The 27,859-nt window shown below is 34.5% G+C and overlaps 2 protein-coding genes across 2 annotated transcripts; both read left to right on the forward strand.

Annotated features, from left to right (window-relative positions):
• On the forward strand, positions 1,453-8,858 carry LOC109828189 (mini-ribonuclease 3-like). The gene is made up of 7 exons (XM_020395220.1): positions 1,453-1,721; positions 2,392-2,513; positions 3,780-3,869; positions 5,877-5,929; positions 7,877-7,979; positions 8,086-8,201; positions 8,283-8,858. Exons 1-7 carry the CDS (start codon positions 1,478-1,480, stop codon positions 8,338-8,340), a joined length of 786 nt encoding a protein of 261 aa, XP_020250809.1. The 5' UTR covers positions 1,453-1,477; the 3' UTR covers positions 8,341-8,858.
• LOC109837395 lies at positions 10,299-24,949 on the forward strand (the record flags this gene model as incomplete). Its single annotated transcript, XM_020405634.1, has 6 exons — positions 10,299-10,673; positions 23,774-23,826; positions 23,932-24,019; positions 24,159-24,257; positions 24,334-24,452; positions 24,657-24,949. Coding segments are annotated over 6 exons (771 nt in total), but the record flags the coding sequence as incomplete, so codon positions are not given.

Consider the following 27,859-nt stretch of genomic DNA (forward strand, 5'->3'; position numbering starts at 1 on the left):
ATAGGAAAATGCAATTCCATGTAAAGAAACAGAAGTTTTGAGTTTTCCAAACTTTTTCAAGAAATAGATTGTTTCGGTTTGGTTCGCACATAAAAAACGGTGGAAAACAAATGTATTTACTTTTCTTATGTTTTGTTTGCATGAAAAAAGGAAAATTTTTTGTTGATTTGACATTTTCCCACTTTTATTGTGTTTGGTTGGTTTTGAAGTTTGTAGGAAAAAGTGTTTATGGTCATCATGGTAAGACTACCCCACTATATACAAAATTATTCGTGCTCGTTATATGAGGTAATCTTAATCATATAAAAGTTCGAATGTAACATGGACAAATAATAATATCCCGAATGAATTATAAATTTCTGTTTGTATTAATGAAATCATACGAAACCTGAAATGGAATGAATCAATTGTTATGAACTGCATACCTGATTTGACTTGAAATATACCTGTTTGAGATTGAAAAAATCACACGAAACCCGTTTTCCAATAAAAAAATAAACAAGACATGTAACAACCTGATTATTCATAAATTTATGTAGTACATACCTTAATTAGCCAAAAATCTTCTGAAACCTATAAAAACATATAAACAACCCGGATAGCCATAAATATGTATATAACATAGCAAATCGCATCAAATCTGATAATTTATGCATGTTGATGAACTATATGTGCAAAGAAGGTCGCGGGAGTTTCTGGCGGGAGGAGAGCAAGGAGGTAACTCTAGCTCACTAAAGAAATCAACGAGGAAGAAAAAATCCGACGTGACCAGGGTTTTCGTCGATTTCACTCGGTTAGGGAAGGAAATGGGGGAGAGGAAAAAAACCGAGCTGACGGCGTTTTCTTCTTCGGTTTCCCCCTTCAACTCTAGCGAAACAAAGCGGCGAAAATAAAAGGGCGGAAACAAAAAATCCCACGTGGAGGTGGTGTCAGGTGAAGAAAAGCGTTTCCACGGGGTTTTAAAGCGAACCAAACATCCCATTAGTATCCTTTGTTACGTGACATAGAGAAAATGTAACGTAATCTAGGTTTTTCTTAATTGTATGGTATTCTTAGGCAACTTTTTAATACTTTTTTTTCCAGCTTGAGACTATAGCACATTTAAGTACAAGGTCGCGAAAACTCTAGAGCATTTAAGCGCAATTAATCTATTTATATTTTACCTCCTTAAAATCTGATTAGGGTTATAATTTAGAAAATGATAGGGACACACCCCCAATCACAACTCTAACCACACCCCCTCTATTTCTATTTTGCTACGGTATATCGGGCCTAACATGAGATTATATAAGATGAGATTATATGAGGTCTGATGCACTGGAGAGAAAGAGTATGGTTAGAGTTGTGGTTGGGGTGCCCCCGTGCCACCCTTACCATTTTTGCACTGGATAAGCTGTTTCTAAATCTTGTTCCCCACAATTGCCCAAAACCTAGAACCGAAAATGAAAACATCAAACGGAAGAGTGAAAGCGGAACGATGGCCTTAACATCAGCATTATCGACGGCCGCCATGGCTTCAGCGCGAGTTCAAGCGTCGTGGGACACAAATCCAAACCCTAAACCCCTATCGTTTCCCAAAACCCTAAAGAATTCTCCTCGCCCATCGTCGACTCCCCAAACCCTAGAGTCCCCGGCGTTCTCCACGGCCGTCATCGAGAAGAAGCCGAGGGAGCAGCATCCTTGTCAGTTCCTCAGCTCCAATCGCCCCCGCAGTGAAAGAGGTAGGATTAATCACTTCGAATTTGCCTTAAAATTTGTGTTTGGGTCCGTTTTAGCTGTAATTCTGTGAAATTATAAAGTTAGGTGGTGAATAACAAGGAGAATTAATTGATGTTGGGAAATTTTATCAAAGTTTTAATTCAACTTTCCTAATCCGCTATCATTTAATTGTAGTGCGTAGTTTATGCCAATTGATCGTGCACTGGCATTGGTGGTTTCATTTACTTCCAATTGATAATCGGAAGGTTGGTCCATTTCCTAACATATTGGTGCTGAATGCTGAGAGCGGCATTTGATTGTTAGTACTAAATTTAGTGAAAATGTGTTGCAAATTTTATAATGGACAATGTTAAAACTAGTATTTTTATTTATTTAATTCGGTCTGTCATTGGCAATTTTGATTTTGCTATGTTTATGCTGGATAATGAAATTTGATAAATTTGAGGGGAACTGATTTGATTTGTTGGCATTTTGCAATCCTTGAGCTGAAGACTAATAATCCATTTTGTAGTATAAGATGATAATCATTGAAAATTGTTTGTAAATGCAGCAGCAGATAGTTTTCTTGCTTTTATCTTTTTGAAATATTAGCTATTAAACATTCCCGGAGTTTTCACCCGCTAGGAAATCTTTTCCATGTCGATTTGATCCTGATATATCTTTTTCAAATAGCAAAATTGGACGAGCGGTACCTAGGTTATGAGAGGTGGTTGCCGGTTGCACCTAAAGTAAAGAAACCTCGATCTATTTACAATGCAACATCTCTAGCATATGTTGGGGATTGCATATATGAGGTAATGTTGGAGTGATCTTGATTTTGTTTGAAAATATGAACCTTTGTTCAATCCTAAATTTCCTCTTCAAATTCAATTCTCATGTATGTGGTAGCAATCTGCTTCCTTCTGCTTACTAATATCATACCTTTAAGCTATTCACAATTGAGTTTCTTTGGTTTGTAATGCAACAACTCTTATTTAGTTGCCATATTACTCTTTAAGCGACATCTGCAGGCATGATTTTATAATTGAACTTATTATCTTATTGGTTGTTCATAGCTAAGTTCCTTTTGGTTTTTTAGTTCCACCACCCTACTTTATTCTCCTGATAGTTGTTACCTCGTTACATTCAATTAAGAGTCGACTATGAACGCATTTATTGACATGACCTCTTCTTTTATCATATATTTAGTGCTAGTTATCCAATTATTAAAATTTGAAAAGTTAAATATAAATTTTGATGTATCTAAGTCAGAAAATAGGGCAGCTCGGAAGTGTGAAGAGATAGGCAACATTGGATACAATAATTTCTCCTACGATAAAATAAAAATTTTTTATCTTCGAAAACAGTGCAATTTGTATCTAGCAAATCTCTGATTTGTAGCACTTTTTCCTGGGCCTAATTTTGTTTGCATTGTCTGATTTCGTTATATAAGCTAAAGCTATTATCACTCATTTTAAAGTCTTACAGTTTTTGAAATCATGGACATCAAGCACCTTTAGGAATTATCTATTCCTGGAAGATGTTGTTGAATTTCTCAGGGAAATATGTCTAAGAAGATCAAAAAGTCCCTCAGTTCCTAGATCTTGAATTTTCCTTAAAAAACATTTTTAGAAGTTTGTGCTTGTACTGTACTACATTTATTAGCTCGATCTAGACACTTAAGTGAGTAGTAGGAAGAAGTGGGCACATGTCTGAGATGCCAGAACCATGAACCATCCATATATGTGTCTCATTGTCACTTTTGTTAATCAGACAAGCTGCTTGTGCAACCATCTTCTTGGGGATCATCACAGTTATATGGCATTACCGCACCTGGTTAAACCATTTGATTCATGGTCCTCCATGGAGATTACTTGCAGATCTGTCTGGCACTGTCTCGATCCCCAAAAATAAAATAACAAAATAAAAAACAAAAAGCACACTAAAAATATTATATGATTTCATTTCTTCTCGTTGAATTTTGCTGGTTACCAATTGTATTATTATAATACTGTTAATTTGAAAATGCTGTATGTTCAACTGCTTTATGCATGTACCATGTTTGTTATCAAATTATGCAGTTGTATGCTCGGAGGCACTTTTTATTCCCCCCTCTAAGTATTAACGAATACAATGAACGTGTGATGAAGGTTGTACGCTGCGAATCACAGGTATGCATCTTACAATATTCTCAGATAAACCAATTGAAATACAATTACTTTATTATATTTTCGTTACTTTTATATCTGTCTGGCATTAGTGTCTTGTTGGGTTTACTTGCTGATTTAGTATGTTTATCTCAATGTTACATTAAACGATGGGCGCTTCTAGGCGTCGGACTTGATGCCCAGCGCTTAGTCGTCTAGGCGGGCGCCTAAGCGGTTTCAGGTGTTTTTTTTCTTTCTTCATTTAAGTGGTGGTCGATGAGGTTTTGCTGAAGGTCAGAGGAGGTAGTGGAGATGTTCATATTTAGAGGTTAATGGAGTTTGGAGGATGTGTAGGCTACGACACAAAATCACAATCAAGGCCTACAGGGTGCAATCCACGTAAGCAGACAATGCTCCCCTAAACACTTGTAAAATCTAGGTGGGCAGCCTAAATACCGTCTAGGCGCTAGGTGCTAGTTAGGCGGCCTAGGTACCGCCTAGGCCTAGGCATACACCTAAGCGGACTAGGCGGAGGTTTTTTAAAACAGTGGTTTATCTTATATCTCTATCTGCTGGGTTCACTTATTTTTCACTGTGGAGTTATGTGCCAAATTTGTCCCTTCCTTTTGGAGATTATTGCTAAATTTCTTATCGTACTGTCAGTGACGGATCCATAATTTTTTTCTACGGGGCCACACATACAATTATTCATATAAATTAATAGCATATATAATATAAATTCTATCAATAGGGAAAACTTATTTATACAATAATTACAAAAATCTCAACACGTAATGTTTTTCATTATGATTTTCATATCAATACATGATCATTTTTACTTTCATCACAGAAATTAACAACACACTACTCAGTTCCAAAATAGTCCTTCATAATTGTATAGGATTACTAATTTTATGGGGGCATCTATAGAAAGTGTGTAAGGGCACCTCTATAAATTTGTATACCCCCTAATAAAAATATTTAAAATTGTATGGGCGCAAGTGCCCCCAAAACTCAATGAGCAGCGCTATTTGGCTCGCGCTTTAACGCGCGAGCCAACGCGCACAAATACATGGACCAGTGTCCTTGAGTACCATTTGTTGTAAAAATCCTGTTTCTATGTTCTTTTCCCTGTGCTCATGCTGTCTAGTTCTTGGTCTTGGCATGTCTTGGCATGACTCGATAGATACTATGCATGGGCTCATGTTTTTGCCTGTCTGGTGATTTTTTTTTGGGACTCTCAACGTCAATGGCTAGCTACTAGATGCCAGATAATTGTGCACTTTACTGCACATCTACCTTCCGGTAATGACAGTGTTTGCTGTCCTTTACGTGCTTTGTCTTTAATTTATAAAGGGCAGATATAGTTTTCCTATTTGTACAACAGAAGGGTCTATTAGATATAGTACATTAGTACTCATAAGCCACGGAAAATGATAAAATTGTTAGTGACTGAAGATGGTTATTTATGTAACCTCTTAAGTCAGACAACTTGAATACTTATCTGCTGATACTACAGTCTTGTGTGCTGATACTACAGGGGGGTCTTATTTGTATTTTTCTAATGACTGAGATGGAAAGTCTTAGGCCTTTGTTTTCTGAACAGCAATGATTTTGAATCTGCTGTAAATTATAAGCTGCATACTTTTTCCCATGGTATCTGCTGCATATTTTGCAAGTTAAGATTCAGATGGTTCAGATTTGAGTCTGTTTGTTAAGCACAACATGAGGTTCGATGAAGAAGATATAGCCTTACACAAAATAAATAAATGTGATGAATTTATAGGAATTAATGACTTAAAATATTACAATGTCAGGGATGGCGTTATTTTTTTAACTGTAGAATTGTGATGTTACATTAATAGCAGGATGTGAGATAATGTTGTTGTTTCAAGTCGACGATTTTTCGGCGTTTCAACTTATCACGTTGATACTCTTATTTTTTAAAAAGAGAAATCACTTTGATACTCATCACCATATTTGAACTCCTATTATTTACATCATTTGGTTAATATTTGTTTCATGTTACAGGATTTATTGCTTAAGAAGCTTCTCAGTGAGGACTACTTAACAGAAGAAGAAAGGTTACAACACAATACTTTCCAGCTTACCCATGTCTGTGATCTATGTCTATGTGAATTTTGGATGAGTTTGTGCAATTTTCTTTTCTACTGACTTAGAATTGTTTGTGGTTTTGCACTGGATATCATCCAACTATTCACTTTTTCTTGTTTTTCTTTCACTGAATTAACTATAAATAATTGCTTTTCAAATGATAAGGGCACCTATTAGATAATTCCATACAATTCAAAATTTTGGAATGAAATTAATACTTTTTTGCTGCATTCTTTAGTATTACTTTACGCAATCTTTGTGTCTGTCCTGTCTATGGAAATTGCTTATCTCATTGTTTAGATCCCATTCTTGTAATATCTGTATCTGATCCAATTCATATCTGTGTAACAGTTTATTATGGTGTAAGAAGTTAGTGTAAAAATTAAGTGAAGATGTCCAGCGTGCCGTCACAAGCTCAAGCATAGCCTCGTGCATTTTTTTCAGTTTCATGTTAGGTTCTGATTTTCAATTTGGCTTTGTTGGTCATAAGACTGAACCCAATATACATATAAAGGGTACATATAAGGACCCCTACTGAAAGATCAGAAAAGATAATTAGGAATTCTTTGTCGTGTAATGAGAGTGTTTTAGCAAAATTTGAGTTAATTGCACATGAAATTATGTAAAACTGAGCAAGGTTAAGGTTCAGAGTAATTTGCAGAAATATATTGTTGACAGATACTGATCCAGCATAGGTGTTGCGGCTGACATGATATGATAAACAACAGAATGCTTTATTATGCTAAGACGATCTTGTTACAGTTCTTACAGGAAGAGTAGAAGGGGATGAGAAGGTTCACATACCTACTCACAAAGGAGTTGGTGAGAAAATGGATGAAGGCACGTGACATGTGCACTAACCTGTGAAATCATAGAAGATAAGGAAAAGTACATCTACCATAAAGAAGCTTTGAGGGAAGATGGATTGGAGACTGACAACATGCACACTATGGCTTGCCTTAATCAATAATAATGTCCAATTTCCACCTATGGATGAGTGAAAAGCTAACAGTCTTTTACTGTCATCCAGTAATTTAAAAAATACAGGATGCAACAAATTGGGCATGTAATTCAAGAATATCCAACCTGCAGTATTATGTCAAATGAACTAAACACCTCTCATCACACAGGTAAGTGAATCATATGATAAAATGAAAATAATTGTCAAGTTCCACGAACACATGCATAAATTAAAATTTCTTATAAGATAAGTGACTGTATTTAGCATAAAAAGGATAGATTATAGATGAATGGAATGTGAAAATATAACTTGAGCTTTTGGTGAGAAGGTTTGGAGTTATAATTCCACCTTTAAGTTGTCATAAGGTAAGTGACTATATTCGATGTGAAGTGTAGAATTGTTATTAAGCATCACTTTTCGGTGAGAAGGCTTGAAGTTATAACTCGACCTTTAAGCGGGAGTTAGCAATTCCAGCCAAAAATTTTGTTTTGCCATTATGAAACATTGGAGTCCACCTAACTCCCCACTTCAAATAGGCCTCAATTTTAGAACTATCTGATAGGCCTCAATTTTCTTTCAATCCATGCATAGTAGCGAAGTACCTAGGGCTGAATAGCTACTTACACGTATCTACAGTGATGGGAGTATCTAAAATGGGCATCTTCCTCTTTATTTCTAAAGAAGTTGCTGGTTAAATACGCATAATAGAATCTGTTTCCTGTCCAGAATGTCTGAAGAAGGTTATGATCTCAAAGAGAGCCATATCCCCATTTTACCCTTAAAACTTTTTCTGCTAGCTAGACAAAGTAGACATAAGCCGAAAATTTTGTTCATTATTGTCGTTTATCATTTGAGCTCGAATCATAAATTGGTTTCTCAAACTGTGTACTCGTTCAATTTATCCTACAAAATATTTTTCTTATGTAGCATCACAGCTTCAGTAATTCTTGTGTAGGGATGTACTTCGTTGGGGGAAAAATATTGCTACAAGTAAAACTCGAACAACAAAAAGAGTTGGAGTAGCTGTTTATAATAGAGCATCATCCCTTGAAACACTAGTAAGTAGTAGCATACAATACATAAAATTCACTGTTGCAAAGAACTCTTCACCTGTTACTTCTTTCAGTGCTACTAAATATCTCACAACATAAGTTCTTTGAATAGATTGGATATCTCTATCTAACCGATGTTAAACGATTAGAAGAGCTCATGTATCAGTTAGGATTTTCAACTGGTGCTTCTTCTGGACATATTGCTGAAGAGCTTCGCAAAAACTTCAGGTGAGTAATTTTAGTACTTTATATTTCATGGATAACATTAACGATTTACCAATTTATCTTGGTTGTTCCCATCATCTGCAGAAAAAGTGAGACGCCCAAGACTCCTGAGCCACAGAACGGGGGAATAACAAACTGTTGAGTTTGGAAACCTCATTTAAGGATATTTGTGAAAATGCATGCTGGGTTGATGACATCTCCTACTTAATTCAGCAACTTCAGTTTTGAATTCATAGGCTTGGCCTGTTGCATGCCTGAAGTAAATGGAGCCAAGCTGCAGGAGATATGGGAGTTGAAGCGAAGAAGGAAGACCACAGGAAGAGAGATGTTGGCCATTACAACTTCTTTAGCTATCAAGATCGTAAGAGAAATCTGAAACCGAAGCTCAAGAGTCGGGAAATATACTATGTAAGATGTATCATCATGATCAACTGGTATAAATATCGGTAATTGCGAACTATGGAACTCCAATATGTGAGCTCTCTTATCAGAAATCGAAATTCGTTCCATCCATTGAGTAAACGAGCAAGCAAACTGAGACCTTGATCTCTCAACTAGTACCTGATGTAATTGTGATCTGATTTTAGGCCTTTATCTGGGACTCTGCAATATTTTTCGGAGGTCTCTGTAATTTCTACAGTGACTTGCTATTTTTTTTTCTTCAAAGTTTTGGTCGAATTTTCTGAGCTATGTAAATGTGTGTAGCTTTCTTGAACCCTAGAAGAGGAGACCAGTGATATCTGATATCGAAGAAGGGAGATGACGGTAGATACTTTTGATGCGGGGAGCAAGCTGGTTGGGTTTTAACTGATTCTACGTATTAATCGAACCAAATATTATTGGCCATATGGCGTGTTTCGTCTTTTACATGATTTCTCGAGGCTCGACGCCAAATCAAGTCTTAATAGAGTGAAAACATCACTCGTGTCCGTAGTTGATCAGATGAGCTTGCGCCAAAAGATAGATAGTCACTTTCGACTTGACTTCAGTTCATTTGCCGAGCTGGTGATTATCGTGATCGACATTATGTCACGTCGTATCTCTGCTCATTAAAGTTACTTTTGCCTGATCAAGTCGTCCAGGATTTTATAAGATGGAGTTCAATTTTTTACTTGATTGAAAGAAAATAAGGCTGAATGGCACTAAAATACCCTGTTGTTTGACCGCTTTTGCATTTAAATACTCCAAGTTATAAAAATTAACACTAAGATCCTAGGTTGTGAAGAAGTAGGACTTTAATCCCTACGTTGTCAAAAAAAAAAAAATTGACATGTTAGTATCTTATGTTAGTTTCACTTGGGAATATTTCTAGGAAATATCTCCATGTAATTGGCGCATGATATTTTTTATAATTGTATTGACCCCATTTATTGTCATATTTACAACTATACCTACCATCATTCTTTTTATTAATTTTGACATTCATTTCTATGAAGGGGTATTTTTGTCGTAACAAGTTTTCTCATCTGTGTTTACAATATTGTAACGGTATTTATGTGCTATTTTTTTAACACCTTAGGGTATTAAAGTGCTATTTTTAATAACTTAAGAGTATTTAAGTGTAAAGATGGTGAAGCATTAGGGTATTTAAGTGCCATTTAGCCATAAACTCAGATCCTTTTGCGTCCTGATCTTTCAAAGATGGAGTGTGCTAAATAGTCTAGTTTAATCTCTAAAAACGTAAGAAAGAATTTCCTGAATCGTACAATAATTTCGGAATTATTTCTTTTCCCCTCTAAGACATGATTTCTTCTTTTAAAAAAAAATCATGAAGTTCAGTGAACGGCGTGTAGAAAATTGATTGTGCCGAGTTTTTACATGTTACAACTTTAGCTCCTTTGCTCTCCCTCGCTCCCCCTCCCTACGTATTCTCTTTTAAAGAGACCTTTGACGACTACTAAAGCGAACCCCAAGGTACCTTCATCTTCTCTGTTTCTTACCTCTTTACTCTCTCTCTCTCTCTATCTCTATTTTCTCTCTCCTCTCTCTATGTCGCGGTTCTCGTACCCATGGCGCTTCCTTCATTGTTGATCCTCTTCCTCCTCATCTCCATCTCCCTCTCCTTCCTCATTCTCTTTCGCAAGCGACGACTAAAATTAACAGCGACAAGAACAGAGTCAATCCTCGAACAAAAGCATCAAGAACCGGAACAGCAACAAGAAGAAGACTCCCCTGCGTCGATCCTCCGCCCGCCACGATCCTCCAACGGCGGCGACAGAATATAGGCGGAGGAGTCTACGGCCGCGACGGCGGAGGCTGCGAGGAGAAGAGGAGAGGAAAGGCGAAGAAGAAGCTGCCGGAGGCGCTGGGGATCCGCCGGCGGCGGGAAAGCGTCAAATTAGGCGGCGTTCGGTGCGCGTCGGCGAATGTCGGTTTCCGTTCTCAACGTTTGCGAGCGCGACGCAGAGGAAGATCAAGGTGCAGTACGATGAGCTCGTCGGGTCTAATCAGGCCAAACAGCTGACCATGGCTCAGGTCTGCTGCTGCTCTCTTCATCTAATCCTACTTTTTTTTAAATTTTTAGTATTTGTAGATGTTGTGTTTGTGAAAATGTCTGAGCCGAATAGTACTTTTAGTGTAGAAAATTTAGGATTTTTTTAATTTCACCATCCTGGTCAAATTTCAAAACAAGAACTGCAGTGCTCAGTACTTTATTTGACATTGGTCAGTGGAATTACAGTTAGAGCGTAATGGTTTGATTGTGTGGATCAGGGTTTTTTTTTTCGGTCCATTTAGTCCCACCTTGAGTAAATGGGGAGTCAATTTACTGGTTTTCTGGCTTAGGGTTTGTGAGCAGAGATGTGGGAGATGAGATGTTCATGAATCTAGGGGATCATTTGTAAGTAGATTTGAATTAATGAAAATGCTCATTGAAAATTGATTCAAAAAAGTAATTTCGTAAGTAATGTCAAAGGCGATGGTACAATATATGAAGCTAACCATGAATCATCGTGAGCTCAGTAAATATTAGGTCTACTTAACTACTTAGATCTTACCTCACTATGTTATCGAGAACCTGGATAGACAGATTGAAACAAGCCTCACCTGGAATCAAATTATGTCGGATGTCTTTGAAATTACCCTAGAGGGGGAGGGTGAATAGGGCATTTGCTAATCTAATCCGATATTAATGCCAAATTAAAAACTTATTAACAAATATCCTAGCAAGTATGATATTCAACAACTTATATGTGCAAGGATATGTAATTAACACAAGGGTGAAATAGACATGAAACAATATAAACAAGATAGTGGGCAAATAACCAATGCAAACACAAGAAAATGATCATGGAGTTCGGTCCTTCCGACCTACGTCTCCGCACCCCACTCTCGTGGAGAACTCTACTATCTCAATCGGTTTTTAACGCTAACCGAAAACGTTTACAACTCCACACAATCTTGATTTTCTAGCTCATCGAAAACTTTCACAATCACTTACAAGGTAATTACACACTACAACCTCGAGTGTTGATCTCTCACGTATCGCCTCCCTCAAGTGCTCGGATTTACAACCTCTCTCTAGGCTTTACTACCGACGTCACTCATTTTAGTATCGACCACGTCTCTTACCACACACTCCTCTTGGTGTACTTGTGTATTACAAAGTGATTTCACAATTAAACACAAGAAAAATATTTGTTCTCTACAATATATGAGAACTTAATGTAAGCCCACACTCAATGTTACAAACTCACAACCCCTATATACTATGTATGAAATACTTAAGCTCAAGTTAGTGTGTAAATAATGAGTGAAAATGAAATATAAACTCAATTAAAGTATAGCTTATGGAAATGATAATCAAACGTATAAATAACTAGATATTGAGTTTAGAAAACTTCTCCAATGAAAACAAGAGAGGGAGATGGATGAAATTGAAGCTCAAACATTAGAATTAATCTTTTCTTCTTCTTGTAAAACTTTCTTCACAAAACACTTATGAAAAACACACTTAAACAAACTTTAAAACACCCTTAAACTTCTTTTAAAACTTTCTTGGTTGTAAGAAATAGTTATGACAAAGGGGGTATTTATATGAGCTCAATACAACAGCCTAAAGCCAAAGAAAAAGACAAAAAATCCATAAAAATCGGGTCTGAAAAACTAGTCGTTGGAAGCAACAGTTACAAAGTCGGTCGACCGGTTGACACTGGTCGGTCGACCGAAGGGTGTCCATCGGTCGACCGAAACGATATTGTCGGTCGACTGGGGAACCCTAAGAAACAAATACTGAAAAACACTTTCTGGTCGGTTGACCGGTAGAACCTTTTTGGTCGACCGGAAACTGATGGTCGGTCGACCGGAAGGACTTGTTTGGTCGACTGAAAACTGATATATGTAATTTTCAGAACATTGAATTGCAAGTGCCTTTAAAAATAACAAATAAATTCCAAAAAATATAAATCTTTAGAAAATATTTATAAACATGATAATAAACATGTTTTAAAAAGAATTTTTCAAATTACATTTTCTATTTGTGAAAACTCATCATTTTACAAAATAGTCAAAAACATGAAAACACAATACACTTGTTGTTGTCATTTTGACTTAAACTAAAGTTTGAAAACTTTTGTAAGGCTTTATAGACTTAGGAAAAGATATAAACTAGTATTATCAAGTCCATAAACCAAGAACACAAAGTTTTATCAAAAATACATATATGTTATGCAATAAATATGATTTCATTGAATTCAAACATGTTAATTAATGAAAGCACATATAAGCATGAAACAAATATGTGTATATATGATTATATTCATTTGTTCCATATTTATGTGGCTAAACTTGAAAGCATGAAAACGATAAAAACTTAATTTTGATAAAAGCTATTTCAAGTACACTTTGAAAAACTTTCTAATGGATTGATAGACTTTTAGGAAAGATGTAAAACATTGTTATTTTGTCTATAATCCAAAAACACAATATATTAAACAATATGTGTGAGTATGAATAATTTGAGCTTTAAGTATAACCACACAAAGTATAACACTAAAATATTATACCCAAGGAATTGATCTTCAATAAAGCTCGTTTTGGTTGCGGATGAAGCTTGGAAGTGCAATTTGATTTTGAACAGTAAATAGCTTCATTTTACTTTTCCGCCAACCTCTATGAGATGTGATCGTGAAAGCACAAGTCCAACCAACCTCCAACAGAGGATCTTTGTATAGAATACCTAACAAAACAAATACAACCACTCGACAAACGATGTTAGGAATTATTTGTTAATCATCAAAACTAAATTTAGATAGTAAACTCATAAACACGAGACCTAACAATCTCTTTTTTTTATGATGACAAACAATCTACACAAAGAGTATATAGAATATGCATGATATTAAATGAATATAGAAAGTGTAAGCTTCATGCATAAAAACCAAGACAAGATATACTCACAATATACTTGTTTCTTCCCCTTTGACAACATCAAAATAGGGAAAACAATAAGAATAAAGAGAGCTAAAGCCCCCTACAAATAAACATAGGTGGGTATAAAATAAATATAGTGAAGAAGGCTCTCCCTATCAAAATGCATTAATGCATATATAAAAAAATATAAGGTATCAAAAATATGAGTATAAAAATCATGAAAGACTCACATTCAAAAAGACCATAAGAACACATATTGATATGTCATTATGAAAATAGTATCTCAATGCAAGTGATATATATATTTATGAAATCAAAAGAGTGGAAAAAAATATGAGAATCATGAAAAATATTTTCAATTGAAAACAAATCATGAGTGCCATGAGAATCATGACAATCATGCAATTTCAAATAAAAATCAAATCAATCAAATAAAATCATAAATCAAATCTAAATCATAATAACATAAAAGCATGCTTAATTTACAAATTATTATTTTTGAAGAACAAGTGATTAAGTAACTAATAATGTTAAAACATTTATATGTTTTATCTACAAAGGATTAAAAAGTGGTATGCTTTGGATAAAATAAACGAATATCAATAATATCATTTTTTATAATAAAAACTAGATAAACAATCATACCAAGCTCTTAGAGCTTGTTTCAATCCATATTTGCATCACAAAGAAATGTAAGTATGATAATTATGTGAGCAAACATAAAACACTAATCACATAAAGGTACATTATAAAGCACAAATGATGATCTATAACCTCAAACACATAAATATCATCATAAAAGTGTTTTACAACGATCTCATAAGTACAAACCAAATTGTACAAAAAACTACATAGTTCAAACCAAGATTACAAACCATACAAGAATCATGAACTACGGTTTTAAAAATCCAAAAATAAATCATTTTAAATTTTTTTAACAATGTAAATGTATATATATTTGAAAATGCTTTCTTTTAATGAGAAAATATGAGTGGTTTTTAAAATCTTATCAATTTACATTGTTATAAAAATATGAAACCTAAAAATCCAAAAATACAAAATAAACATAATCAAAATTTTTTTGGTACCCAAATATTTTTGGTGACGGCAAGTTTAGGGACATGATCCATATCATTAAAGCTCAAGATCCTTGGGTTATGATCTCATTTGGACGTATTTGGTGCACTAACACGATCAAAACAATATTCATGACCATTTCGATTGCAATATGTGCAATAAAAAGGTTGAAAAGATTTGCGTTGACATTATGATTGTGCACGGGGATCATTTGAAAAAATAGATGGTTCTTTAAAATTATTTTGCAAACGAGAACCTCTTTACAAATCGAAATAAAATTTGATCAAATGACCAAAACGATCACAATAATCACACTTATACACATGAGCATGCTTATGATGAATTTTATGTGCATGTGTATGTGTATGATGTGATGAAGCTTGATGGAATGCACAAGTGTCAATATTATTGGATTTTGAGGGTTTTTGTGCATTATAACAAAATTTAGCAAGATAAAATTTACGACCACAAATAGAGCATTTATAAATTTTGTTATACATGTGTGCATACTGCATAGTGTGTTAGTTTCTTAGAAGAATTTACACAGAACTTTGCACACAAGTCTATAAGCTTGTTATTATTTACAATGCATGTTTTAAGGGTTGAATCTAAAGATGATATGTGGTCCCTAACACGATTTAACTAATTTACTTCCACAAATACATTGTTATTAGAAGTAGAACATATATAAGTGTTAGTAAAAGAACTACCTTTATTTTTAATATTTTCTACTTCTAACATGGCATTATTTTTCTTACGAAATAAACTAGTATTTTTTAATTTTAATTTTTCATTCCTCTCTTTAAGATTTTCATTTTTATTAGCAATGATATCAAATTTTGATACTAGTGTCTCATGATCGGATTTTATTTCTACATGTTTGCTTTTCAAACTAACAAAACTATTATGCAACTTAGTGTAAGCACACATTAACCTTTCATATGCACATGTGAGATTATCTATAGATAGTTTATTTTCAGAGTCTGATTCGCAGACCACACTAGGGCTATCGCCTAGTGGTCGTGTACATGAAGATGCTCTATTTGAACTTGAACATGAAGCTGTCAAAGCTCGTCGGATCGCCTCTAAATTTTTTTGATGTGCTTCTATGAATTTTCACAATGTGTAAGCACTATCAAATGAACCAAGCTTGTTAGAAAATGACGAGTCAAAAGCGTTAAGCAAAAATTCTAACAAAAGTTTATTTATTGTAAATATTTTCTTATTATGTTTGTTCTACTTGGATTTCTCCAGCGTGGGCACAATGTAAGCACAATCAATAATTTTTCATAAATCGAAGTGTCTAGATCTAACAAAGAGTTTAAATCTAGCACACCATTGAGCATAGAGAAAATTATCTATTCTAGGAGCAATATTAATGGCATAACCTAAGCTAGGTGCACTATGCATATCGATGATATATAAATACAAGTATGATACAATAATCTTAAAACTAGATTAGCAAGATATAAAAACTTAGATCTTTGACTCTAGGTGATTAAGCCACAAATCAAGAAGATCAAGCTCTGATACCAAATGAAATTACCCTAGAGGGGGGTGAATATGGTATTTGCTAATCTAATCCGATATTAATACCAAATTAAAAACTTATTAGCAAATATCCTAGCAAGTATGATATTCAACAACTTATATGTGCAAGGATATGTAATTAACACAATGGTGAAATAGACATGAAACAATATAAACAAGATAGTGTGTAAATAACCAATGTAAACATAAGAAAATGATCACGGAATTCGGTCCTTCCGACCTACGTCTCCACTCCCCACTCTCGAGGAGAACTCCACTATCTCATCCGGTTTTTAACGCTAACCGAAAACATTTACAACTCCACACAATCTCGGTTTTCTAGCTCACCGAAAATTTTTACAATCACTCACAATGTAATCACACACTACAACCTCAAGTGTTGGTCTATCACATATCGTCTCCCTCAAGTTCTCGAATTTATAACCTCTTTCTAGGCTTTACTACCGATGTCACTCGTCTTGGTATCGACAAGACAACGTCTCTCACCACACACTCCTCTTAGTGTATTTGTGTATTACAAAGTGATCTCACAATTAAGCACAAGAAAAATATTTGTTCTCTATGATATATGAAAACTCAATGTAAGCCCACACTTAATGTTACAAATTCATAACCTTATATACTATGTATGAAATACTTAAGCTCAAGTGGGTGTGCGTAAACAATGAGTGAAAATAAAATATAAACTCAATTAAAATCTAGCTTATGGAAATGATAATTAAACGTATAAATAGCTAGAGATTGAGTTTAGAAAATTTCTCCAATGAAAAACAAGAGAGGGAGATGGATGAAATTGAAGCTCAAACAATAGAATTAATCACCTCTTCTTCTTGTGAAATTTTCTTCACAAAACACTTGTGAAAAACACACTTAAACAAACTTTAAAACACCCTTAAACTTCTTTTAAAACTTTCTTGGTTGTAAGAAATAATTAAAGCAAAAGGGAATTTATATAAGCTCAATACAACAGTCCAAAGCCAAAGAAAAAGACAAAAATCATAAAAAACCGGGTCTGAAAAACTAACCGTTGGAAGCAACAGTTACAAAGTCGATTGACCGGTTGACACTGGTCGGTCGACCGAAGGGTGTCCATCGGTCGACCGAAACTATATTGTCAGTCGATTGAGGAACCCTGAGAAACAAATGCTGAAAAATACTTTCTGAGCGGTCGACCAGCAGAACCTTTTTGGTCGACGGAAAACTGATGGTCGGTCGACTGGAAGGACTTGTACGATCGACTGAAAACTGATATATACAGTTTTCAAAACATTGAATTGCAAGTGCTTTTAAAAATAACAAATAAATTCTAAAAAATGTAAAACTTTAGAAAATATTTATAAACATGATAATAAACATGTTTTAAAAAGAATTTTTCAAATTGCATTTCCTATTTGTGAAAACTCATCATTTTACAAAATAATCCAAAACATGAAAACACAATACACTTGTTTTTGTCATTTTGACTTAAACTAAAGTTTGAAAACTTTTGTATGGCTTTATAGACTTAGGAAAAGATATAAACTAGTATTATCAAGTCCATAAACCAAGAACACAAAGTTTTATAAAAAATACACATGTTATGCAATAAACATGATTTCATTGAATTCAAACATGTTAATTAATGAAAGCACATATAAGCATGTAAGGAATATGTGTATATATGATTATATTCATTTATTTCATATTTATGTGGCTAAACTTGAAAGCATGAAAACGATAAAAACTTAATTTTGATAAAAGCTATTTCAAGCACACTTTGAAAAACTTTCTAATGGATTGATAGACTTTTAGAAAAGATCTAAAACATTGTTATTTTGTCTATAATCCAAAAACACAATATATTAAACAATATGTGTGTGAGTATGAATAATTTGAGCTTTAAGTATAACCACACAAAGTATAACACTAAAATATTATACCCAAGGAATTGATCTTCAATAAAGCTCGTCTTGGTTGCGGATGAAGCTTGGAAGTGCAATTTGACTTTGAACAGTAAATAGCTTTATTCCACTTTTCCGTCACCTCCATTGGATGTGATCGTGAAAGCGTAAGTCCAACCAACCACCAACAGAGTATCTTTGTATAGAATATCTAACAAAATAAATGCAACCACTCGACAAACGATGTTAGGAATTGTTTGTTAATCATCAAAATTAAATTAGATAGTAGGCTCATAAACATGAGACCTAACAATCTTGATTCTTGAAGATGGAAAACCATAATGGATTTGATGAGCTCTTAATTATCACAAAGATTGCTTTTAAAACCACAGCATGAACAATCATCTGATGCACATTTCATATCACAATCTTCTGCTGATAATAGAATTTATCATCTAACCTTAAGACGAGCATTTCAAAGTTTTTGATCTTCCATCATCGATTCATTGGTATCTCACTCTCGCCTAAGAAGAGCATGGAGAAATTGCATGCAGACATATAATATTGCATAGAAATATAGGATTATTATCATTGTTTTATCTTCAACTATAGTGAGTTATTGATGCCTATTCCTGGTCAAATCTTTAGATTATTAATCCTAATCCTAGGTATGACCGTATGAGCAACATGAATATCCTCATCTATGGGAGTCCATCATGGACTATTCCACCTGACAAATCGCTCTAGTCACCATGATTTACTAATAGCTGTAAATGAAGTCATATATCACGAGGACCTAAAACTAATGCGTTAATTGGCTTTAAATGTATGGTTGGTGAATTAGAACTACATAGGCCTCTTGATGGATAAGTGAGAAAATCTTTGATTCATGTTTTAAAGTGCACAACTTATATGGTGAAGTATATTGATTGGTTCAAGATGGTCCACCAGGCACTTTCTGTTAGGTGGGAAAGTAAAGTTGGTCATGCCTAGAGAACCTGTTAGTCTTCCCCATAGCTATGCATTTTTTATGTGGGGAGAACGTTATAAGTAGAAAGCTGATGAGATCAATCAACATGATCTTTAGAGAACTGTATGGCCTGTGTCGTTGTTAATCGGCAAAATTGCAAACTTTGTCAGAGTAGCATTGTTAAGAAAAAAAATACTAGTAATCATGTCTATCAATAGTGGCGGAGCCACATATACCTCAGTGTGGGAAAATGCCCCCACTCAAAGTTCTTTTTGCAAAATAACCCTCATAAGTATTATAATTGAGACCTAGCTTAATATTGGCCCCCCATGATACTTTAAACACATGACCATTATAGATGATTTAAAATTTAATTTCATTATAGTCCACTTGTAGGTTTAAATAAATTATACTTTTTATTATCATGACATGTATTTTAAGTAGAAGCTCATTTAGTTACTAAATAACCAAAGAACATTTTCAGCTATGAAAATTGTGAAGGCTCGCCTGTACAATCGAATGAGAGATGGTTGGTTGAATGCTTGTTTAGTTAAATTATATTTTTTATTATCATGACATGTATTTTAAATATAATTGATTTTTCATTAGTTGCAATAGATTTTGATATGGCGCATTTAGTTAAACCCAAAAACCATTTTCAGCTATGAAAATTGTGAAGACTCGCCTGTACAATTGAAAGAGAGATGGTTGGTTGAATACTTGTTTAGTTACTTATATTAAAATAGAGATATTTAAGACGATTGAAAATGAATTGATTGGACAAAGATAAACAAAATGCAAACTCATCAAGAACAATTGTAAAATATCCTTTTTTAATGATGGAATGTATTAGTGAATTTATTTTAGTGGATTTATATTTTATTTATTTATAATTTATTGCCCCCACTATCCCATGGGTCCTGGCTCCGCTGGTCTACCAATAACCAGAAGCAAGCATCTGTTCTTGGAATATGGTTGAGGACCTCAAAGTAGCTCTTGTAGATTGCTACTGGATCTTATGCCTGTGCGGTAAGATATCTCTGCTGGCATAATTGTCTACGATTAACCACGAGTAATCACTGACAACCAGTTTTGTGCCCTTGACATATCCTTTGCTATATTTGGTGCAACGTGTCTTTTTGTTTGATGATTTCACCATTTATTAAGTTAATGGTATAATTCTTTCACATAATATGTGATGCTACTAATTCCCTGATTAACATTGTCAAAGAATAAACGGCTTTTTGGAAAAGTGTAATAATTTCATATTTAGCTCAGTGAAGCTCAGTTGGTTGATAAATGAGCTCAGTTTGGATCTGGGAGTTTACTATGCCCAACTTGTTGAGTTGGCTTGGGAATTCAACCTCAATATGATTTTCTATAATGGTCAAATCACCAATTTAAAGTATTTCCTATTCTATTTCTTGAGCTAATTGATGACTTAGCTTTTGATCTACCTTCGATATTAAGGTTTGCTTACTCGTTAGCAACATTATTTTGCGGCAATATGGCTTCCAATATCTTTTGACACAACTTTCAGTCTGTGGGCTCTCTCCTCCTTTCATAACCTGGTAAACTGGTACCTTCTGAAATACCAGAAATTTTGGATTCCTGAGTTAGATAATTGGAATGATCTACAAGCCGTATGTCCTTCAATGTTTAAGAATTGAACCCAACATCACCATGATATTCTTGTGAGTACATGAGACATACTTTGATACATGCTGCATCATGACTTCTCTGTGGCCATTCATTTAACTAGCATGAAATTATAAGTAAAGTAGTTCCATTAATGCACTGGTAGTATTTATATCCACATCTGTTTCCCCCCAATCATTGATCATATAAAGAATAGACAAATGAAAAGGTGAATACTTGGGGCGGAGGGTGCTCTATATTATATGCCTTTGGAAGTTATAAATATATATATTTAAAATTTATTTAATTTTGTTTATCGAAGTCACTTTTCAATGATTTGACACTAATAAGAAGCTTCTGGCTCATAAATATAATTCTAGAAGAATCTGGAGACAAGGAAGCAGGAGAGTTTTTATTTTTATTTTTTATAGAGAATATCATCAACGAAAATAAACATATCAAGATGGTAGAGGAAGCCGGAGAGGATTCTTCTGAATTCTGATCCCATGGAAGCAAAGCAAAATGGTAACAAATGTCAAAGCTCTACATGCAAATCAGAAACCCAGGGGAATCCTAATCTGAATTTTTAATCTACCAAAAGATTATAGTTGCAAATTTCTCTTATTCCTTATTACTTGAAATTAGATTGAATTTGTCTATAATGTGCACCTTAAGCTGCTTGATCTGCAAAATTTTGGAATTTAATTAAATGTCTTGACTAGTATTGGACGCATTCGTATGAAATGATCATCCTAAACTTATGGTGTTTCTCACTGGTTGCAGATTGTTCTTATGCTACTGGTAAAATATTGATGATGTTGAGCTTTAGTCTCTAAGAGTGAAGAGGAAATCTGGGAGTAGGGGAATAAAAATGGAAGACAATGCAATTGTCGGAGGAATCAGAAATAATAAGTTTTTTTTCAGAAGTAAAATTGTACCAATTTCAGTTCGTCTTGTGCTCTATAGATATTATACAAAAGAAAGTGAAAGAGCTGTAAATATTTGCAAGCTGTCGATGAGAAACTCTGCTCAGCTTGAAAAAAGCTCTTTTTTGCTCGTCTATTTAACTACCAAGTTTGGCTCTAGTTATGAACAAACTAAGCTCAAGCCTCAATTGACTCTAGTTTAAATACAAGCTCAATTTGCCAACTAGTTTTAAGGGACGAGTACTAATTATTCAATAATATGAGGAAGGAACGGTCAAAGGCTGGTAGACTTGCATTGTGAGGAAGGGAAATACTAGATAGGAGACGGAGGGAGGGTCAGGGGGTGGAGTAGGGGTGGAGGGTACCTCGAAGTATCTTTGGAGGAAGTCCATACACTAGGGAAAAACTCTCATGGCGGGAGCAAGAATTCCTCCAAAATGGAAGAATGATTTGTTATTGGTCCTTCTGCTGCACATGACAATGAGCTTCATGGACTGAGTAAGATGCTATAGTGTTTAAAACTCACCTCATGTACTTCAGTAGGGAGATCTGGAACCACAAGTTCCCTTAAGGAAGGATCATACTGCCTAAGCTAAGGTTACTTCATCATGAAGGCTTGGATTTTAAATCTGCCAATGTACCTGTACTGTATTATTAATTTCATCTTGTTTAACTAAACCTAGCATAGGTGAAATAAGCTCACAGCCTTTCTTCAGGGAAAGGAAACTCAGTTACTTATCAACCCAAGCTAGATTATCAATGGCCAAGCTGCCATAAAAAGCATGTACTTTAGATCTTTAACAACTGAAGCTCGGACTGGCTCGAATCATACACCTGTAATGGGAAGTAGATGAAAATGTTATTTAAGAAGATTAGAGCTGATGCATGAGGAAGATATGTGATTCTTGGTGCCAATGATTGCATTAGTGACTTCACGACAACTTTTGAAAATGGCAATGATGCACTTTGAGTATACTAGGTTGCTTCACAATAAAGAGGTTCTAGGGGAAAAAATTATGAGAAGGTTAAGATAGATATGTGGTTGAAATAGGAAAATATGCTGCCAAATAATTGATTTTAGGTGAAGTTGCACCCCGTAATATCAAAGTGATCTCCAGTAAAGAGTTGAGGCAATAGTAAGGAAAAGCGCCTAGATGAGAGCAGTAGAGTTAGAAAAGAAGAAAAATAAAAAGCATTTATCATTTGAATCTTTAAGAGGCAAAAACATTTGTGCTGGTATCATTTGAAGTTTTAGTCAAGGAGTCTAAAGTAGTTTGAATCAGTCTCTTGCATTTGGAGTTTTCTATGTGTAGTTTGTGTCCCATTTTGCCTAGCAAGGCTTAGATAACATAGTTTTTGATGGGATCAATTTACAAAAGGAAATATGCTAAGACAAGTGTTTCTACATGAGATATCCTACTCCTGTTAGCGTGTCAGCACCTTTCATCACTAAATTTAACTTCTTGTCGGTGTATTGACAGTCAATACTTAGGTGCAAGTTTGTTTTGTTTCCCTGACATCAATTGAGACTGCACTTCCATACCAGTGACATGACCGGATGAATACCTTGCTTCAACCACAGTCCATTTGGTGTGAACTATACTCTGTTTACCAATTAACATTGAGCTAGGTAATTCTTATTGATCCTTTGTTTCTTCATTTACATTATTGAAGTTTGTTCTTGGAATATTCTCGATGCCAGTTTATTGAGTGATGTATATAACCACCAAAATTTTCTTTTTAACTTCAGCTGTCTGCTATTATAGTTTTTAGTTCTCGATTGTCTCCTATGATTTTTAATGCCTTGTATTTACATGGATACGGGCGCAGGACAAGGCAATCCCCCAAAATCCAGATACAACCATATCTTTTAGATATATGTATATTTAACTTACAAAATATATACAGCAGGTTGCCATTTACATGTGAAGGAACCTAAAACTGTATATGATTAGATATATCAAAAGGTGGGCAACACCTACTTTAATTTGCACATATTTTTGAAGTGAATAAAGGTTGATGTATTTTTTAACGTCAGACACGGGTGGCAGGAATCATGTCACATACCAACTTTTGGATAGAGGAAGTGTCCTGCATATAATTGGTGTTTATCTATGAAAGATGCAGAAGTTTAACCCATTTTTACCGCCTTAATTTATGTAGGTTGGTCGATTTGTCAATTGTCTAGTGGAAGCAAGAAATGAATTGCAGCACAGGTATGTAGCCATTTTTCCGAATGCTATTCTTTTGCTGGCGTCATTTTATTCCTTTTCTCAATGAACCAAGTTCCCTAAATTCATCATCTCTCTTCTCCTTGACAGGTCAGAGGTCATCCAACGAAGTTTTAAAATAAAGAAGGCATTATTGGTCAAGGCAGATAGATCTTCATTTGATCGCCTTTGCCAACAGGTTTGCTTGTCTATTACTTTCTAGGTGTCTAGCGCCCAGCATTAGTTATAATAGACAGCATAAGTAATGAATCTAGAATGCGCTCAGCATTAGTTATAATAGACAGCATAAGCAATGAATCTAGATTTATTTTGTGCAGATGTACAAGCTAGAGGCAGAGCAGAAGAGGCTAGAGGAGGATGCAGCTGTTTATAATCTAATACAGGAACAGCTTAAGCTTTCACCTGCATACAAAACGGTACTGGCATAGCTGGCTTATTCTTCAGCAATACAGCTTAATACCGATTTTACATTTCAATTCTTTCTTCTTCTAGATGCTTGAAGTCGGTGCTAACATGGAGCTCAAGGGCAGACAGAATCAGGCAGCGGACATGGACTTCTGTGATATCTCGTTTGAGGAGTTATTAGCCCAGGAAAAGAAGGATTCATTTTGGTAAATCTATTTACCCTGAGGTTTGAAGTAATAAGAAGGATAACAATTAACCTAATGAAGGAGATGACCCTAAATAGAACTGAATGGAAATATATGATTTATGTAGAAAATTAGGGACTAAGGTTTTGTTGCGAATCTCTTTCTTCACAGCTACTGACACCTAAATTGCCTGACCTCTAATTTTAGTTTCATCGAATTGTGCAGGCAGAGAAATGGCAAGCTGAGATCTTTTGCTAGCTGAAGGATTAATCGCTCTGAAGCTTTTGATGCTAGAGAGTTTCTTACTTCTTCCTTTTTTCAGCTGCATATTGCCTTCGCTGAGTTTGCTAGAAGAAACCCTGTGGGAGTATTTGAAGGGAAGCAGAATGTAACACTAATCACCTTTTGTCTTATAACAGACGGCACACTGCCAGTGTAAAGAAAACTGATCTTTTTACATTACTGGGATTTGTTTGCTAATTTTTAACATTTAGTTAATGATCGTGGCTAATTTGTTATCGAGGTTGAATACTAGAGTGGATACCCATGCCAAACCATAAGCCTATAGTTTTACCAGGATATGATAATGTTATGTAGTGTTCTCCGATTTAGGGGGTGTTTAGCCAATTGAAAGTGAATCGAAGGTGTAAAAGTCACTTTTTCTTTGCAAGTTAAAAAGTGTATCCACACGCAAGTGAGCCACCGTGTTTGTCTACAAAAGCAAATAACTATTGAAGATAGAAAAATAAAGATGATGCAGCAACATAATTCATTTTATTTATTTAAAATCAGATTGTATCTTCCAATATTTTTTGGTGACTACAAATAAATGAATTGAAAATGAGTTATACATATGGGTAAAAGTACTCATTTATTTTATTACAAAATAAATCCCTAACAAAACTTTATAAATTATTTATATTTTATATTTTTATTTTGTATTAAAATTTTAATTATTTGTAATAACAAACTATTTATTTGATAGCAATTTTAGTAATCTTACAGTGACTAATTTAAAATAGTTAAGTTTTAAGGGGCTAATATAGAAAATTTCCATAAATAAGTTCTCATTCTATGTTCTGGTCGATACAATAAAATATATTTTTTGATTAACAATATTTATTGGAAAATTGTAATTTACTAGAAAAAATGATTTTTTAGTTAAAAGTGGTTCCCACTTTTCCACTTTCATATGATATGAGCACTTTTAAGGTGAACTTAAAAATGTATTAAATTTAATAGAGCCGATTTTTTACATTTCATTTTTTACTTATACTTTCAATTAAACAAAACAACCGGAGTGATAAAAGCAAGTCATTTTCATACTTTTGTTTCTCAGTTTCAGCTAAAAAATTTACATGCCTAGATTCAGCTTGGGCTGCTTGGTTCTAGTTTTTTCCCGGTGCGTTACCTCTACCAATAATGTAGTGGACGAATTTTCAAAACCAACATATTTTCAGATTTAATCTCCAAAAAAAGTCTTGTTTTGAACTAATTTTTAAAAACTGACCTGGTTTCAGCTCTGGAGCTGAAACCAGGTCGGTTTTTGGAGAAAAAAAAATTCTGAAACTTTATGGGAGTTGAACTCCCGTGAAGTTTAGTAAATTTGCTAAACTTCACGGGACTTCAACTCCCGTGAAGTTTAGCAAATTTACTAAACTTCACGGGAGTTCAACTCATGTGAAGTTTCAGAAGCTTTTTCACAAAAACCGAGCTGCTTTCAGCGCCAAGGCTGAAACCAAGTCGGTTTTTGCAAATAAGTTCAAAATAGGTTGTTTTTTGGGATTAAATGTTCAAATAGGGTAGTTTTGAAAATTTGTCCATAATGTAGTCTAGGGCTGAGCATGGTTCGGTCCAAACCAAAAAAACCGACCGAACCGATCCGAACCGACCCAAACCGACCGAATATAGTGCAATACTACCCATTCTGATCTCAAACACTACTCGACCCGTACCAAAAGAGTCAAAGACTCAAACTCTAAACTTATTTTCTGAATCATTATGAGTTAAAAACAATATCATTATATCAGTGTTTAATGCTTCATAATCTCCTACTTTGTTGATATCTTTTTTTTCTTTAACACAGTTTGTTGTTTGATAAGAAGTTTGATGAAGTTAGAACCGAACAAACCGAACCGAACCGCACCGAACCGACTTGTAACAATTCGGTTCGGTTTTGATTTAAAAGAGGTTCGGTTAGGTTGTTCAAAATTTGGTAAAAACCGAACCGAACCGACCATTGCACACCCCTAATGTAGTCGACAATATTTAATGCAAGACGTGCACGCACGACAATAAAATAGCTCAACTCTACAGCCGAAAACTTTGAATTTAAACAAATAAACGTTACATAGTGTTAGGGGTTCAACTTATTGGCAAAATAAGGAATTGATGTATAACTTTTGAGAAATTACGACTACAAAAATGTATTTCTTTTTCATAAAAGGACTGAAAATCAAACGTTCCTTATGGTTTTGCCTACTTTGTATTTAAATACCCTCACTTGTTTTGGCAACACTTATATACCATATAGTTTAAAAAATATAACTTTAATATCTTTTATTATGCAAATGGGATAATTTCTCTTTGAATTTTACCATGTGACACTCAAAACCTGATTTTAGAACTTTTTAATCCTAAATATTTCTTAGATTTAATATCAAATGTGCCCTAAAGTCTATTTTAAACTTATTCCAATTTTATCTTAAAATAGAATTATGATGTATTTACCAATTCAACAAACATTAAGGACTAAAAAGTTTTAAAATTAGTTTGTGATTGCGTAAGAAGATATTTGGAAAAAAAAATTCTCACGTTTGTATAACAGAAAATATTGAAATGTAGATTTTAGGAAATTCCTTTGTCACAGAGTAATAAAATTGTCGCTGCACCTGTCAATCTCATGCATACAGACATAAGGGACTATCCCACCCACCTCTCTCGCAATGGAAATTACTACTACATCATTTGTTGGATATTTTGTTGGAGAAAAGGCAATTTTGTCTTAATGAATACTAATAAATTTTGTAATTAAAATATGCTTTAATTAGAATTTAAAATGAGCATAATGGCTATATATTATGACAAACGTTACGGAATTAATTATGGGTTTTGTAACGTCTTTTCCAACCATATATATATATATATTTGTATGTTGAGCTCAAAATCATAAGAAAAAATAATAAGGAGAAATATACAACAAGTTTTTCTTGTTTTTCTTCTCCCTTACATATTATTTTCATCTACATCTTAGTTTTATTTGATGGGCAACTTCCTTCATCTGAGCTGAAGCTCTGCACTCTCGCCCGAGTGCAGAGGCCGGCCGTTTCCGGGGGCTTTTACCGCTAGGGGAAGGGAACCATTTGCGCTAGGGCGATAGGCGGGTTCTCAATCTTCTAGGACAGTAAATACACGACTGCTCCCGTCAG

Source organism: Asparagus officinalis, chromosome 1 (assembly GCF_001876935.1).
Source record: "Asparagus officinalis chromosome 1, Aspof.V1, whole genome shotgun sequence".
NCBI lineage: Eukaryota > Viridiplantae > Streptophyta > Magnoliopsida > Asparagales > Asparagaceae > Asparagus > Asparagus officinalis.

Excerpts from the sequence above, each read along its gene's own strand:
- LOC109828189 (XM_020395220.1), top strand. The coding sequence starts at position 1,478 with ATGGCCTTAACATCAGCATTATCGACGGCCGCCATGGCTTCAGCGCGA. Across the intron at positions 5,930-7,876 it reads TACTTAACAGAAGAAGAAAG|GGATGTACTTCGTTGGGGGA; the intron begins GTTACAACACAA and ends ATTCTTGTGTAG. Across the intron at positions 8,202-8,282 it reads GAGCTTCGCAAAAACTTCAG|AAAAAGTGAGACGCCCAAGA; the intron begins GTGAGTAATTTT and ends CATCATCTGCAG.